At 29.9% G+C, this 17,441-nt stretch overlaps 3 protein-coding genes across 7 annotated transcripts in view; 1 reads left to right on the plus strand and 2 right to left on the minus strand.

Moving 5' to 3' along the window:
* The first annotated feature begins 3,289 nt into the window (after positions 1 to 3,289).
* LOC130443503 (proton-coupled zinc antiporter SLC30A2-like) lies at positions 3,290 to 12,118 on the plus strand. 3 transcript variants are annotated; one of them, XM_056778180.1, is made up of 6 exons: positions 3,290 to 3,765; positions 5,841 to 5,951; positions 6,070 to 6,254; positions 6,313 to 6,444; positions 10,774 to 11,180; positions 11,245 to 12,118. In XM_056778180.1, the coding sequence occupies exons 1-6, from the start codon at positions 3,550 to 3,552 to the stop codon at positions 11,391 to 11,393; spliced, it is 1,200 nt and encodes a 399-aa protein (XP_056634158.1). In that variant the 5' UTR covers positions 3,290 to 3,549; the 3' UTR covers positions 11,394 to 12,118. The 3 variants fall into 3 exon arrangements, with proteins under 3 accessions (XP_056634158.1, XP_056634159.1, XP_056634160.1); XM_056778181.1 differs by lacking the exon at positions 3,290 to 3,765 and adding an exon at positions 5,092 to 5,205; XM_056778182.1 differs by lacking the exon at positions 3,290 to 3,765 and adding an exon at positions 5,371 to 5,788.
* LOC130443502 (homeobox protein 5-like) lies at positions 6,946 to 10,478 on the minus strand. Its single transcript, XM_056778179.1, has 2 exons — positions 9,855 to 10,478; positions 6,946 to 9,795 (listed from the first exon to the last, which is right to left on the minus strand). The coding sequence occupies exons 1-2, from the start codon at positions 10,129 to 10,131 to the stop codon at positions 8,747 to 8,749; spliced, it is 1,326 nt and encodes a 441-aa protein (XP_056634157.1). The 5' UTR covers positions 10,132 to 10,478; the 3' UTR covers positions 6,946 to 8,746.
* Positions 12,119 to 15,196: 3,078 nt separating the features above from the next.
* Positions 15,197 to 17,441, minus strand: part of LOC130443505 (disks large-associated protein 2) — a 29,494-nt gene continuing 27,249 nt past the window's right edge. For all 3 annotated transcript variants that reach the window (XM_056778184.1, XM_056778185.1, XM_056778183.1), the window contains exons 8-9: positions 16,994 to 17,205; positions 15,197 to 16,921 (exon numbers count right to left, since the gene is read on the minus strand). In XM_056778184.1, the coding sequence (XP_056634162.1) occupies positions 16,574 to 16,921; positions 16,994 to 17,205 (560 nt within the window). In that variant the 3' untranslated portion in view covers positions 15,197 to 16,573. The remainder of the gene's footprint in view (positions 16,922 to 16,993; positions 17,206 to 17,441) is intronic.

A 17,441-nucleotide genomic window follows, 5' to 3' on the forward strand; every position in this document is an offset into this window, starting at 1 on the left:
TATGATATCATAATGAAGTTCCATCTGCAGTCACCCGATTAAACTGCACTTAAAGACTAACTACAAAGCGTGAAAAAACGCCAAAAGTTTGTAGGTTACACATAGATGGAGCTACTAATATTATAGCCCTAACCTTCAATGGATTTTCGATTAAATTTGACAGCTGTCATACAATTAGTTTGTGAGTTCGCCCAATCGATTCAAAACGACTATTAGGTAGCGTTATTTCAGCGTTTTAAGGTAGAATTTTTATATACGTAGTTGAGAATGAAATTTTTTGAAGAGGTGATTCGGTCCTGAATTTCTTTTCTTTCCGAAAACGTCACATTATATTATAATTTGCATAAGGCAAGAAAAGCACATTTCGAATAACTTTAATGAATTATGACGAAGTTTAAAACGAAAAACTCAAATGAATAATGTCAATTAAAACTTTCTACTTTCTTTGTTATTCATTTCATAATTTTCAAATCAAAATATTCCGAAAACGGAACACGGTAACGAGTTTTAAGTCGCTTGAAATTTTGCTTAATAAATCAAATATTAAAAAAATTACGTTCAATACTACTTGATACGAACCGTGTAACTAGCGCCCTCTATGAGGCATTAAAACAAATTCGTTGGATATATCAGCTTCCAAAACGTATTCGTACAAAATTTCAATACAATGTTGCCAGTAATTGTGACAAAATCGTAAAAAATGTGTATCTTAGAAACGGGATCACCTTTTTTTGAAACACCCTGTATACTGTAAATCTAATCCATTTTAAAACCATTAACGTTAAAATAACAGATATCATAAAACTATTTGTCTATTTAAAGAAACCATAAAATTCTAGTTATTCGATTAGTTAAGATATTTAATAATTAGTTGCTGTTCGTATAATTTGTCATTTTGTATCAACAGGCGATTAGTTGTTTGTACAATAAATGACTCGACAATTATTATTAGAACGATTACCGAACGGACGACGTTTCGCTAAAAGGAACGCTCTTTGTTATGACATAAGTAACCACGGAACACACTTAGTGTATCTTCTGTATAAGTAACCAAGGACTCTTCCAACGAGAATATACAGTCCACCCAAGGTTGATAAAGCAAGACCTAAAAGACTTAAAATATTCTTAAACTTTTAATGAACAAATCGTTTTATTTTTTTTCTTAACCCATTTCTTATTATTAAATGGAAAATTAGAATTTTTGCAAAACATTTCAAAGCTATTAGTCTCAACATTATAATGAGTGGTCTGTATTGTCATTCAAAAGGAATCTTAAATAATGAAAAAAGGTTATAATTAGTAGTAATGAAAATACAAACCTATCAATATTTAGTGTTCCAATCGTTTTTATTTCTACTTAAAAGTTCGTTATTTCTTTTAAAAAACATTCATCGATGTCAACAATCAATATTCAAACTGACAGTTGACACATGTGGTTAGATTATTAATTTTGATTTGTTAGATTATGAATGACATAAAATTTTATAGGTTAGTTCGTTAACAATCATAACAGAATTTTCTACATAATTGAATATGACTTATCAGGATTACGTCACTTCGTTTTTCCTAATAAAATAATTTCCTTGTAGTTTCACCCCATCCATTGCCCATTAAAATGACCGAGTTTACTTTATAAGGGTAACGGTGCCTGTTTATGACCGTTTCCACGTTAAAAATTCATGATATTCATTGAGTTTATCAACAAAATTACTGCTTATTCTACATCGAACTATAATTTGAAGGTAATTGGTAATGTATCAACGTTATTGCCCCTGTTTTTTCTATCGTATTTAACCAGTTAATATAACGATGTCATGAAGAACTTTCTAAATGACTAATTTGTTTTGATGTCATTACTGTAAACGATACAAAATGATGTTATCATCAATATAAAAACATATTTATCTTTACTAATTTAATTATGATACAGAAAACAAGATAAAAAACGTTTTGTCTACAACTGACACCTGCAAATTTGCAAAACAATCAAAATGTATTCACAAATTTTCAAATTTTACTCTATCACACACTAAATGATTGTACTTAAAACAATTTTTGACGTAAGAAGTTATAAAAAAAATTTCCTAACCTAACTTAACCTAACCGAGTATTTTCAGCTACTATGCTAGCCTCCTGATCATGAAAGACGGCCCAGATGCTTTTATTTGACTTCAACCATTGTACCTAAATCGAATTAAATCTTTTTCAAAACGTTATTTCTAATAAGAAGTGTAAAAGTAGAAACTTTTTTCAATCCCTGTATATGTACATATCTCTGTAGAGAATTTCGTTCCCTCGACAAAAACCGTGAATATCAAAATGTGACAAGCAAAAATCCAAACCGAAACGGTCGGTGTTTTTTATTTTAATTTCCCCCAATGAATGCATTATGGCAGATTTTAATGGTTCTGTTATATAAACTCACCCCCGAACGGCGTAAATTAGTCAGGGAGTAAATTTCTCTGTCAAATTATGCAAATGCGTTCGGGAATATGACTCCACTCATGCCTGATGTTACTCTATTGTATCTCCGATAAATTTTCAATTGTGCACGATTTGTTTGTCAAAATGAACGTCTGGAATATCCGGAAAATTTTTCGATTTAATTGTACTATTATTCGATCATTATCGTTGTAGATTTGTTAACTAGAATTATTGAAAGTTTTTTTTTTCCTTTTTTTATCTTAAAAGAAATAACAGGCGTGTTGTTTTTCCCGAGCTTTTACTTCAAATACATGAGCACGCAAATGAAATTTCGACCAACCTGAACCCTGAATTCTAACAATTTTTCACAGTTTTTATAAAAAAATTAGCCCATTCTGTCTAATGTATACAACAAAGTGATTGATTATGTATATTAGGCACCCTCTACAACACCTGTGTATTGTTGATTGCATATAAACTGTTTTCAGAAATCTGTTTATAACACTATTTAATGTATGCCGAAAGTTTTTGATCTTTTAATATGATAATCACCATTATATATGTTTTATTAGTCATAACTCAGAAATAAATCAAACTAATATTCTAATATGTGCCATATGCCCTGTCAATATAAGTATAAAGTATTGACTATGTTTCCAGGCGTATAGGAATTAAAAGCTTGTTTTTAGTAATAATTATTAAAAATGATAATATCTCAATAGTGTTAACAATTATTTCTAATATGTAGAAAAAATACGAAGTCGAATCTAATTTGTTGACACGAATCAACGATATAGCGAAGATTTATGACGTCATTATTAACCGCCAGTATACTAACGTATATTTCGAAGCGTGGCTATCTGTCATCTAATGTCAATAATTTTTAAAAACCACAATAGTCACGTGGACAATTTTGGTAAGCAAATACAAATAAGATAAGAAATTACATTATTTTATGATTACATTCGAGATTTTGTGAATGATCTCTGTTTTTATCAATCAAAAATGGGTTCATAAATGAACATTAATTTCGATCGATCCTGTCAACATACACGATATTGATATGAGGTTATTATGTAGTAAACAAAACGTTTTCAATTATAAATAATTGAAATAGTAATTATTATGACTCCATGCAATCATTACGAAGACGTGGATTTCCTATTGGATGATAAAAATTCGAAACAGATAAAGTGTTTACAATGTCACAGATTAGTTTGGAACTCGGCGAATTCTGATGTGGGTCAAGAATTAAACAAAACTTATATTCGAGAAGATGGTACAACGTGTATCACTGAAGACCATAATGATAATTTAGAAGATTCACCGTTATTGACCAATGTAAGTAGCTAACAATATATTTTTTCTCGTTATACAACCCAGCAATTGTAATCATCAATAAAAGAGAAATTTTTATTGAAACAAATACCAAAAGTTTTGTGTGACTAATTGAAACCACTATGAAAATATTTTAATCAATTATGCAATTTAATCATTTAAATCCAAGTGAAATTTCAAATTTATTGTTTTTGTGATAAGTGTAACAGTCATTTTTAATCAACGTAATTTTTTTCAATCTGGTTCTTTACGCTGTTTAACAAATAAATTCTTAGAGCATTCTTAAGAATTTTAACAAAACTTCGCTTTATCAACCCTCTTCCTTTGAGGGCTGAAATTCACTTTTTATTCCAAATGTATTTGAATAAATTATTATTAGATGTCTTCAAACTTGAATAATTACAATTTATACTAATAAAGTAAAAGAATAATGATAATTATGATCATTTCTAGCCTTGCATTCGTTCAAATTCATTTCATTTTCGATAAATATTAACTTTGGAAGAAGACATCAAGTTTGATGTAAAAGTTAGGTTATATTTACGTCTCCCGAAACTAATAAAGGCTAATGAATAATGTTGCATTTTATCTCGGCCCTAATAGAAAACTGTCATCCACATTCAATCTTTTTTTTAAAACAGGATAAATTTGCATATATCAGGTTTCACTAAAATCTTTAAAACTCCCTAAAATACATTAGATATATACGAAGGATATCCGAAAATTTTCCGACCTCAACTTATTAATATATAATATATCAGTTTATGATAGACATTTTATTATTATTATTATTATTATTTTGGTCTGAATGAATTGATTTTAAATCTTCAACAAAAGAAAACGCAAAGTTGTATTCCAGTTCACTTTCACCACTTTTTCTGCCTTTATTTATCCTGTCGTCCATCTTCTGCATTAACTTTATAATCATTTTATCCTTTTCCCATACCTTTTTTTTTAAATAACGACCACTAAATTCTCTTTTTTGGTCCCTTATTACGTAACGATTTTGAATTTTACTTCTCAAATTCGTCTCTCGTTATGAACCATGGCGTTGCCGTTTGTACGCGGCAGTACAAAATGGCGTGCACGCTGCTATTCGCGGCGGGATCGTTGCGCGTTCGCTTTGAAAACGCTCGCAATCTCCTAGTATGATAAGGCCTTAAGAACGGATTTTTCTACTAAATCTATTCTAGCATCGAAAAAAACATCTAACTTCGTGAATCATTCTGTAACAATTTCATTTAAATGATTGCTGCTTAATTTATCTTTTGAAGTATTTGTTTTTTTTTCCAAATGTGTTATCAACAATCTGAAATGTTTCTGTATTGTTTTAATGACTAGATCATAATTCTTAGTACTACTAGATTAACCTCTTAAAAATCTATCAAACGTTTTTTATTTTCGAACTAATTTCTGTTACATAAGAAAATTTAATAAAAAATGGTAAGTTTTTTCATAATTAAATTAAATTAATATCATTTTGGACCAATCTATTTATATATATATATGTAAATTTAGAACAAACTTCATTTGGTTAAAGTCGTATCAACACTCGTATACGAATTAGTGCCCATCGCTTTTATATATTTAATATTTTGAGGTTAAGTTAATAAGTATTTGAACATTGAAGTGAGGATGAAATATATTTGGTATCGTTCTATAATAAATTATTTATTTACTGTCAACGAACTTGTTAATTAAATAAGATATTAATCTTATTTGTGTTCATTACTTATTAAAATTGATTTGTTTGGAACCCACACAATATGATTTGAATCAATTGTTTACGTCTCTGTCCTGAAAACAAATGCTATACCAGGACCATCCAAAAAGTATTCCACCTCAACTTTCTAACTAAATAAAAGATATCAAACTATCTATAATACAGTTTTTTTGTGGTACTTCCTGTTAATTTATATGATAAATCATATACAGGCATTATATTGCTGGAGATCGTATTTGAGGTTAAGTTTTTAGTTCATCGATACAATGGCCTTGTTTCTTGTTTTTGCTTGATTTGTTTATGGTTGTCTCTAAATCTATTAATGTTCGCCGAAATATCCTTTTATCTATTTCAGGATTTATACGAAGATTCTGAGTTTCACTGCCACCGCATCTTGCGGTCTTCGGAAGATGTTACTGCTTGGAAAAAGTTGAGTAGTGCGGCTATATTATGCGCTGTATTTATGGTGAGAGCAAATAAATTTTAAATGTAATGTTTCGCACCATTTTTCTTTACAGCTGCACATTTAAAATAAACACCTCTAGATACTATATTTTCAGTTAGATTTATATTTTATCTTTCAGCTAGCAGAATTAGTTGGTGGTTACTTGGCTGGAAGTTTAGCTGTAATTACAGATGCAGCACATCTATTATCAGATTTAATAGGATTTTTAATTTCTTTATTAGCTATATGGGTTGGGAGGAAACCGCCAACTCGAAGTATGACATTCGGTTATTATAGAGCAGAAGTTATAGGCGCTCTTCTCAGGTAGTCCTACTCAAATTTAAATAAAACAAAGAGCTACGTGGATCTATCTATGTTTTAGCGTCTTAACTATATGGATATTGACAGCAATTCTATCCACGATGGCGATTAGTAGATTGTATACCAAAGATTATGAAATTGAAGCAACTACTATGATTGTTATATCAACTGTGGGGCTGTTGGTCAATGTAATGTGAGTAATTTTGATTATTTTTACTTAGAAATTGAATTGAAGTCATTTATCGTGAAATGGGAATCAGTATGGGACTTTAGATCAATATAATGTGATGATTTTCGTTTATTTTCACTTATAAATTGAATTGAAGTCATTTATCATGAAATGGGAATCAGTATAGGACTTTTGGTCAATATAATGTGATGATTTTCATTTATTTTCACTTATAAATTGAATTGAAGTCATTTATCGTGAAATGGGAATCAGTATGGGACTTTTGGTCAATATAATGTGATGATTTTCATTTTATTTTCACTTATAAGTTGGATTGAAGTCACTAACTAACTAGTTTATATACTAAATAAATTTTCTCAATAAGTCTAGAACGTAAATAAACAAATAAATAAAAAGACCTTCTTAGAAATGAGTTCTAAAAAAATAATATAAACAATTCTTCACTGTTTATATACTATATGTATATATACTCCACTATAGTGGAGTTTTAAATTGGAATAAAACAAAATTGTTGATAAAATTACTTTTATTCGATAATTCTACTTTCCACAATTTACAATGTCTGGTTCTAACGGTAGGATGATCTATATACATATGGTTATTGTTTTTATTAATTTTAATGAGAAATTATTCATTTTTTATACTACGCTTATGTGTACTTTTACCCTAGAGGTGAGTTCTCCACCCTAACTAGGGGGTGAAAATTTTCATGTCGAAAATAATTGATAGAGGACCAAAGGTTATTAATAATCGATAGTACATTCTGTTATTTTATATGTAATAAACTAAAATATTTAATTAATCAAAATTTAAATTTTACTTTATAATTACCACAACTATATATAATCATTTATCTTATGTCCTAATCTACTATTTAATTTTATCCAACAAAACGTGATTATATTTTGTGTTAGCCCAATTAGTGCATCTAAATACTTAGTAATTATGTTTCAAGACGTTCAATTTTCATCTGGTTAACTTTGTACGTGTAACCCCCTTGACACAATCTATTTTCATACATATCACCCCTTCGAAACTATCTTTTTGCTACCCGTTTTAGTAGGTCACTAATTTGTGACGAAAAATAACTTTATGGACTGTACTAATATTTGTAAATACTATTAATAAAAAGAAATCAAAACTGCACATAACCTCTACAAAATAATTTATAAAAAAGGGGATTATTCCACCCCGTTTTTTCTTATACTTTGTTAGGGTTTACAGTTTTGATTACTCTATGAGTGATCCCATGGGGTCCCCTAGGGATTAAATAGTAGGTGACAAGATGTATCCCCGGGGAACGTTAGAGGTTTGTCAATCGATATGGATCTGGATGGATTAGTCTTTGAAAAAATCAGTCGATGAGTGAGAATGACAAATCGTACGATCTTAATTTATTTAGAACTGTGTCAAAAGCCTTCGATATGTTCAGTGATTTTGCTCTAGAATCCCCATATTTCTCTATATCTTCAGTCTATACATTGGTGACATAATCCAGAAGATCCCAGGTTGATATATATTTATGAAGGCTGTATTAATGATGTTAACAGACTCTAATATACAATTTAAGAGTTTGAATGCTGTTTGAAAAATGTTTGGCGTAAACGATGAATTTTTAATTATGCTCTGTTCCAAATGTTTCTACACTTCTAAATTTATAGCATTTACGGTGTAGAACTGACAATAATAAAACAAATTGATATCAAAATTCCCAATTTTTATTGTTCGGAACTCTTTGGGATTTACAGAGAGAAGTTTTCCTTAGTCTCCTCTCACAGATCCGCGCCTCACCATATAGCTAGTACAAATTTGGGGATAAAACGTCCCACTTTGTTTTTATGACGGTAAAATTGATTTTTTGTGAAAATTATAGGGAAAATACCAAAATGTATATTTTCTATCATTTAGAAAATAGAGTAGTAGGCAGTTTTATGTCAAGTTAAGTAACCTCACGTTCCTCTATTAACAAAAACATAATAATTATCACAATTTATCATATCTATTTATCGAGTATATTATTTTTTGTCACAATACAATAAACTTGTAATCAAACAGTTCACTTTGAGTTCTTTTTTTATTAAAGAATTTATTTGCTCCTAGGAACATCCACTTAGTATTAAACACATATATTCTCCTAATAATTGAGAATTTTCATTATTAAATTATCTGTGGGTAAATGCATTAAATAAACTTACACATATTCCTTTACCTCTTAAATCTACCATTATCATCGTAGTTTTTTTATTAATACTTTATAGTCAATGTCATAAATAGCAATCTGGGCACCCACTAATAACACAAATATTTAAGTAGATGGAGTCACTTCCGTCCACAAATGTTGAAAATCATCAGGAATGGTTAATATATAAGATTCATTTTCAAGACCAACTCTTAACAATTCCCTAACCAACACCCATTTGCTCATCTTCTTACTTATAGTAATCCTCCTGTTGTTAAAACCACCTTCACTTTTCGATTTTAAATGATATTTAGCTGCTATCGAATGAATTTGTGCTCTTTCTTCTTTAGTAAATCCTGAATCGAAGCCTAAAGTTACAGTTTTATTAGATTTTGCGTAATCTGCTAGAATTTTATCGACTTCTTGCATTACGGATTGTCCACCTAATCCTAAACCTTCTCTGGATATATTTTCAATTATTTTCTCAGCGACACTTTTCTGTTCACCTTGTTCTTTAGTTCCTAGACCTTTACCGCCCCATCCCATCTTAAGCATCATTTGAAGAGCTTTGCTGTTACTATTCATGGTATCATCTTCTTGGGTATTTACTTTATGATTGTTGATATCATTCATAGATACTTCTTCATAATGAGATTTTGATGTGATATAAAAACATTTGTTCTTCAAAATTTCCAGTCCCATTTCATAAAGAGCTTCTTTTGCATCCTTTTTTGAAGAATACATACCTTCAGCGATTATTGTTGAGTTTATTCTTAATTTGGAGTAACCTGTTGCCTCATCTCTATCAATAGCCATTACACAATTTTTTACCTGATGTGCTGCGTTATTCAATAAAACTGGCGGTATTTCATTGTTATTCTGTAGTAAAATAAGTTGTCCGATGTTATCTGGTTGACTTTGTACAGCTGTTATTAACTTTTCAATTTTAGCTTCTAACGGTGTTAGGGAAACTATAGGCTCAGACTGAAGTTCTGGAGAAAGGTCGCGTTGTCTTATTTGTGTCCTTTCTCGACTATTTGACTCAGATCTATCAATTTTTTGGCCCCTATTTGATCTATTTCTATCACTTGATGGTCGATCGTAAGGAGTCCTACGCTCCCAGTTGGGGTTGTTTTTCGCAGACCAATTACCAACGTTCCTTCTATTTGGATTCCCTAAAAATTAAAAAAAAGATAATCGCCGATTGTATTTTCTGTAGCACATTAAAAATTACCTGTTTGTTGTATCCAAATACCTCCACTCCTATTATTTTGAGGTGTCGACGACTGTTGATTCCATGTTATTGAATTATTGTTTTGCCATGGATCAGCTCTATTATTCTGATTTTGTACCCACGGAGAAATTCGTTGCATTGTTTGTTGATTATTCCAATGATTTGGAATATTACTATTATTCCACTGATTATAATTGGATTGCGAATCAATATTTCCATTCCATGGTGAAATATTATTAGAACGGTTGGGGCGAAAATCTTTTCTATTCCTCTCCATATTTATTATTGTATTTGTAAACTTGAATGAAACAAACTTTCGTAGGTTAAATACCTATATTTGACAGTAATGACGTTAGTGACATAATAATTGTTAAATTATTAGGACAATTTTCGCGAAAGCTTTTTTTACGACAATTTGTAGAGGCCATAAATCATTTGAATTTATTTATCTTATTTCGAGTTTGTTTCAAATGGACGCAAAAATTTTTGATTGAATAAGTTCATCATATCACTAATCTATATTTCAAAATATTTTCTATTCTCCATATTTATTATTTTATTTGTAAACTTCACCACCTTAGGGGATAACTTCACGGAGACGTTGATACACCTACATTTGACAGTAGTGACAATTGTCAAACTGTTAGGACAATTTTCGCGAATGTTTTTTTTTACGATAACTGATAGAGACCATAAATCACTTGAATTGATTTATCTAGTTCAAGTTTGTTTGAAATAGACGCGCGATCTTTCAAAATTGTCCTTCGCGAATCTATGGCTTCTTCCCTCGCGAACGACAAGTTTGAAAGTGCGCATGCGATCGGTTCCTAAACTGATTCGGAATTAGATAAGCGAACAAAGTTATTTTTCAAATTAAACGAGTTGATGTGAAAAAGTAAGTTAGATATATTTTTTCTAGAATGGGTGGTATTCTTCATGGAGTATGCCACACGCATTCGCACGGATTATCCCAACATTCTCATTCGGAATCTTCGTCAAATATCAATGTACGTGCAGCAACAATACACGTTTTAGGAGATTTACTTCAAAGTTTTGGCGTTTTAGTATCAGCAGTTGTTATTAAATTTGAACCTAGCGCAAAAATAGCGGACCCAATATGTACTTTAATATTTTCAGCTATTGTTATTTGTACAACAGTGAGAGTAGGAAAAGATTCCCTTTGGTTTTTACTCGAAGGGAGTCCTATAGATAGTATGCAATTGAAAAATGAAATTGCCAAACTTGAAGATATAAAGCACGTACATAGTTTGCATACTTGGGCATTAGCTCCAGAGAAAAACATAGTTTCTGTTCACTTAGCTGTTGGTAAGTAAAGTTTATTTATATATAAATTTTTATTATTTTTAATTCATAATTTTGTTTGTTGAAGATGATTTCTGTGATAGAGATGTTCTTCTTAAGAAAACAGCGTTGACAATACAAAGTAAAATGCCTGTTATAAGTTGCACTATCCAAGTAGAGTCTTACAATGACGAACTGATCAAATTGTGCGGTGAATGTCAGAATCTTCAGTGGTGATAGTCTAATTACTTAAATTAAAGGATATATTAGAACTTCTATCAATTTTGATCCTTTCAAGAGGACACTTATTGAGATTGTATAGATTTTTTCTATTTTTTGTTAAAGATTGTTTTTATTTTCAAGATTTTATCACGTACTAAGCACAAATTTGGTAAGAAGAATTCGAGTAGAGTGGAAACACTGCATAATCTCACTTTTTATCAGTATTTAGGGCTCTAATGAAATTCCAAGTCCTATTACGTTCCAACATATCCTCGTTTTATAACATATTTTGGAAATCTTTTGTTTATTAAGTAAAAACTTTGTTGAAAAAATTTTTAGTTCTCTTCTAGGTAACTTATATTTCTAGAATTAATTGATACGAGGTGACTTCAAGAAGTAGTAGTTTACCTCGTTATGATGTTTATTAAGGAATGTGTAGGTATTGTAAGATTTTAAAAATGTAGGTTTACATGAAATTTTGAAAAATTTAATTTTAATCGGTTGATAGTTTGGTATTGAACATCCAATTTGGTATATCCAGTGTACTAAATATATTCATGAAATACATGATAAGTTTTTACTTAATTAAACAAAGATTTGCCGATTTTAAGTGATATTTTTACATTCCTCAGTATTTTAAGTATTTTGTTTGATTATTTTTATTTTGTTGACTCATATATTCGAGGCAAGTGCCTTGTATTAAAATTTTAAACAATTTAATATAATAATTGAATTTTATTGTCGTTTTTGTTTCAAGTCCCAATTTTTCCTACATTTTTGCATCCTTTAGATATTTTTTATTTTATTTTGAAAACAAATTTGAAATATTAATATTTCTCTAGTGTTCTGATGTTCTGAAGTGATTAGTAAGGGACAATTTTCCCATTCGTGTTTGTAAATATTTCACTTTAGTAGATGTCTCTCTATATCAAAGCCGTTAGTACGAAATTCAAACAAAGTAATACTTTAATCACTATAAAAGTGATAAACACTCGAAGAACTCACTATTCTAGCTAATTTAAGAAATAAACACCAGAAAACTGAAAAGATCTACTACAAAATAGAATTGTACCTAAGAAGCCCCATCATAACTTAACGTAGAAGTACAACTAGTTTGTGGACCTAAAATCCGATTTTGAGAATGGGAAAAGTGATTTCCTCAAAATAATTTTTGTGTTGGGGGGAAAAACTGTTGGGGTTTAATAGTTTTGGGTGCTTAAAAATAAAATAGAACGCAGAACAAGTTAGTAGCTTGTAGATGTAGAATCTTATGGTTACAAAAGGAAAAACTGAAAATTGTTCATGAAAATCTCGGTTTTCAATGGAATATTGTGATGATTCAATAGTTTTAGTTGTTAAATATCTTGAGATGTAAGATCTGAAGTCTGCAAAAATGAAAAAACTGGAAATTCTTCCAAAAAATATTTGTTTTCAATAAAGACCTCTTGTGATTTAGTATTTTTGGTTGACGTGTTGATAACTAATTAGTAGAGGTAGAAAATAATGGCTAAAAATGGAAAAACTTCAAAAAAATCTTGTTTTCAATGAAAAAATGTTATAATTCAAGAAGAACTGGAATTTATTCAACGAAATCTTAATTTCAATAAAATACTCTTGCAAATCAATGTGTTTGGTTGATATGTGTGGATAAATAGCTTCTAGATACAAAATTTGACAGCTGCAAATGGAAAAATTTACATTTCTTTAAGGAAATCTGTTGGGATTCACTAGTTTTGGGTGGTTAAAAATATATATAACAGTACATATTGATTATTAGCTTGTAGATGTAGAATCCAACAGCTGCAAGTGGAAAAACTAGAAATTTCTCAAGAAAATCTTGATTGGTGATAGAAAAATGTTATGGTTCAAGAAAAACTGGAATTTATTCAACGAAATCTTGGTTTTCAATAAATTATAATGTGTTTGATTGATATGTGTGGATAAATAGCTTCTAGATACAAAATTTGACAGCTGCAAATGGAAAAATTTACATTTTTTGAAGAAAATCTCGGTTTTTATTGGAAAACTGTTGTGATTCGATAATTTCAGTTAGTTGAAAATAAATATATAACACATCGAGTAAATAATTTATTTAATATAGTTAATATAATAAATAATTATCAAAAAGAGATATACAGATTGCCGATCGGATAAAAAAATTATATAAAAAGATTTAATAAATAAATTCATATATATATATCAACTTTTCACCTTAAAAACTAACATACAATATAACGTCTTTATATCAAACCCAACTATATTTAAAAAAATTTTGTTAACAATACATAAAAACATACGCCGAGTTGGACAAACTTTTGTTTTGCAATCGATTAAAAAAAAAAACGTTTGTTTGTTCTCTTTTATCATAATAATTTGGTTGGGGTCAAAAAGCATCTAAAACTGATTATCATTTTAATCGAACACACTGTATACAACTACTACACTAATAATTACAATTAAACTGTCTGGTCCTTCGAGCCGGATAGGGACCACCAAAACCTGTATCGTATTTAAAAAGCAATATAAGTAGTGTTTGGTTTCAATTTTAGTGTCCTTATAGGTTTTTCCAAATATTAAGCATTTATGGAATAATATAATACAAAAAAAGAGAACAAACAAAACTGAAATATCAATTTATTATTACATTATAACGAAAATATATTTAATTAACATTATTTAAAAAAAAATACACATACAGTGATTGCCAAAAGTGTGACATGCGATTCGAATGTATAAATATCCCATGGAGTATAATAAAAACTCTGATTAAAAATATTATTTAAAAAAATGCACCAGTATATTATAGAAAGCACTGGGAATGTTTATTTTTTTCATTTTTAGTACATTATTTGGTTATTATTGGTAATATATGTTTTTTTTTAATTTGAGAATCAACGTTATTGTTTTATAACTCAGTCTTTTGCAAAATTGAATATATATATATATAGTTTAAATGGTACAAATATTTATTTTCAAGAAACACAGCTATTAATTCGACGCATTGCTTGTATCAATATAGACCGGATGAAGGCAGATTGGTGAAAGAAGAAGACATAAAGTAACGAGATGGTTCAAATGAACTTAATCTAGACACAAGTTTCATAAAGCAGTAATTTAAACAAATAGACAGTAAATTATATTTACTCAGGTTACTAACAATTTGAATTGTTGACAAACGAACAAGATCTGTGTTTAAATTAGTTGGAAACCTTCCGATGATCTACTAGAAGGATGTTTGGAGACATCGGAATCAATTTGGGGTCATAATAAGGTAAAAAGATGAAGAACAAATGATAAAAGAGGAGGTACAGTAACAAAATCACTTGATTCAACTGATTATATTATAATGTATCAATACTTGAAAGAAGAAGACACAGTACGTTGAAATAAGAACGAGATGTGTGCTTAAATTAGTTGGAAACCTTCCGATGATCTACTAGGAGGATGTTTGGAGACATCGGAATCAATTTGGGGTCATAATAAGGTAAAAAGATGAAGAACAAATGATAAAAGAAGAGGTACAGTAACAAAATCACTTGATTCAACCGATTATATTATAATGTATCAATACTTGAAAGAAGAAGACACAGTACGTTGAAATAAGAACGAGATGTGTATTTAAATTAGTTGGAAACCTTCCGATGATCTACTAGAAGGATGTTTAGAGACATCGGAATCAATTTGGGGTCATAATAAGGTAAAAAGATGAAGAACAAATGATAAAAGAAGAGGTACAGTAACAAAATCACTTGATTCAACCGATTATATTATAATGTATCAATACTTGAAAGAAGAAGACACAGTACGTTGAAATAAGAACGAGATGTGTGCTTAAATTAGTTGGAAACCTTCCGATGATCTACTAGAAGGATGTTTGGAGACATCGGAATCAATTTGGGGTCATAATAAGGTAAAAAGATGAAGAACAAATGATAAAAGAAGAGGTACAGTAACAAAATCACTTGATTCAACCGATTATATTATAATGTATCAATACTTGAAAGAAGAAGACACAGTACGTTGAAATAAGAACGAGATGTGTATTTAAATTAGTTGGAAACCTTCCAATGATCAACTAGAAGGATGTTTAGAGACATCGGAATCAATTTGGGGTCATAATAAGGTAAAAAGATGAAGAACAAATGATAAAAGAAGAGGTACAGTAACAAAATCACTTGATTCAACCGATTATATTACAATGTATCAATACTTGAAAGAAGAAGACACAGTACGTTGAAATAAGAACGAGATGTGTGCTTAAATTAGTTGGAAACCTTCCGATGATCTACTAGAAGGATGTTTGGAGACATCGGAATCAATTTGGGGTCATAATAAGGTAAAAAGATGAAGAACAAATGATAAAAGAGGAGGTACAGTAACAAAATCACTTGATTCAACCGATTATATTATAATGTATCAATACTTGAAAGAAGAAGACACAGTACGTTGAAATAAGAACGAGATGTGTGTTTAAATTAGTTGGAAACCTTCCAATGGTCAACTAGAAGGATGTTTAGAGACAGCGGAATCAATTTGGGGTTATAATAAGGTAAAAATATGAAGAAGAAGAGATAGAGTCACATAATTATTTGATTAAACCAATCATAGTATAATGTATCAATATTTGGAAGAAGAACAAGATGCAATTTTCGATATTTGTTGCAAATTTTCTATTTTCCATGCTTTGAGGGTTATTTGAAGATGGCGTTCTAGTAGAGATTATACCTCATTCGGCGCTCTAAGCTAACGTCAACATTGCGCCTCAATGAAGCTTTATTTAGAGATATAAAACAAAAAATTGTTATTCTAATAGAAAATAATTGATTATTACGAAATTATTTTTTGTTTTAATTGAAACATTTGATTAACGTTGCAGTAAATGTAATTATATTATACAAGTGAGCATATTAAAATATAGTGCAGCGATAAGGGAAAGGGGGTTGGAAAATATATAGAACGTCGACCTGGAAAATATTTAATCGCATAAAACACTAAATTTTTATACATAAATGAATTAGAGGTATTTTTTAATCATTTATTTTGTCAAAAAAAAACTTACTTCCGGTAAAAACAGATTTTTTTTAAAAAAATTCTTGTCCTTTTTCAGTATTGGAGTTGAACATTCTTCAAATTTTCTTTTCCTTTCCAAACCACTTTTCCTATCCTTCTTATAATACCTAAAACGAAGTCGAATCTCAGCTACTAGCTTCGGGTACAAAAATTTCGATAGTAGGTTTAGACTGTTGAGCCGTTTTCATCGCTTTACGTTTTTCTTCTATCATCCTTTTTCTCTCGATTTCCCTCTGTTTTCTGGCTTCCTCGTTAGCGGCGGAGGATGGCCTGATACGCGTTACGGCCTTTTTAGGTTTAGCTGTACCGTTTTGAGTGTTCTTAACCTCAATTTTTGCCGGTTCTTTCCAATTATTATTTCTCAGTACATCGATTTCTTTGAAAATAGCGTCGACTTGATCAACTTGAAGCATCACCATGTCCCAGAAGCCTTGGAGGTCTTCATTGGTCGTAGGGAAAGCTTCGCCAGCAGTCTGTAGATAAAAAAAATGAAAATTGTAAATGTACAAGAGAAAAAGAAGGAATATTAAAATTTTTTAGCTCACCCTATTAATATTATTAGTACATAGACCTTTGAATTGTTGCATTTTCTGCGATACCAACAGTCTCGCTTTTCCTGATGCTGATCTAAGTTTTCCTATTACTTCTTCCGATAAATCTGGTGATGACATATCACTTTCTACTCTAGCGGCTAATTCCAACAGTCTTTTTGTTTGATCCTCAAGGATTTTCAAAAAATAATGACCATCTTTTTCCACTAAAAATATACGTTAGTTTTACATATTTGCATTATACGGGGTATGATCAAAAAGCAATTCTTATTTGTCAGTATCCTGCTGTATATTGTAAAATGTTATAACGAAGTGGTATGAATGATTAGAAAATGAAAATGAATCAAATAAGGATAAAGAAGGGTCTCTATGTCTTTTAATTTGTTGAATACAAAGAAAATTGTGTTTCTATTTCCTCGAAATTACAAAGTCATCTTCGAGG

Source organism: Diorhabda sublineata, chromosome 4 (assembly GCF_026230105.1).
Source record: "Diorhabda sublineata isolate icDioSubl1.1 chromosome 4, icDioSubl1.1, whole genome shotgun sequence".
In the NCBI taxonomy this organism is placed as follows: Eukaryota; Metazoa; Arthropoda; class Insecta; order Coleoptera; family Chrysomelidae; genus Diorhabda; species Diorhabda sublineata.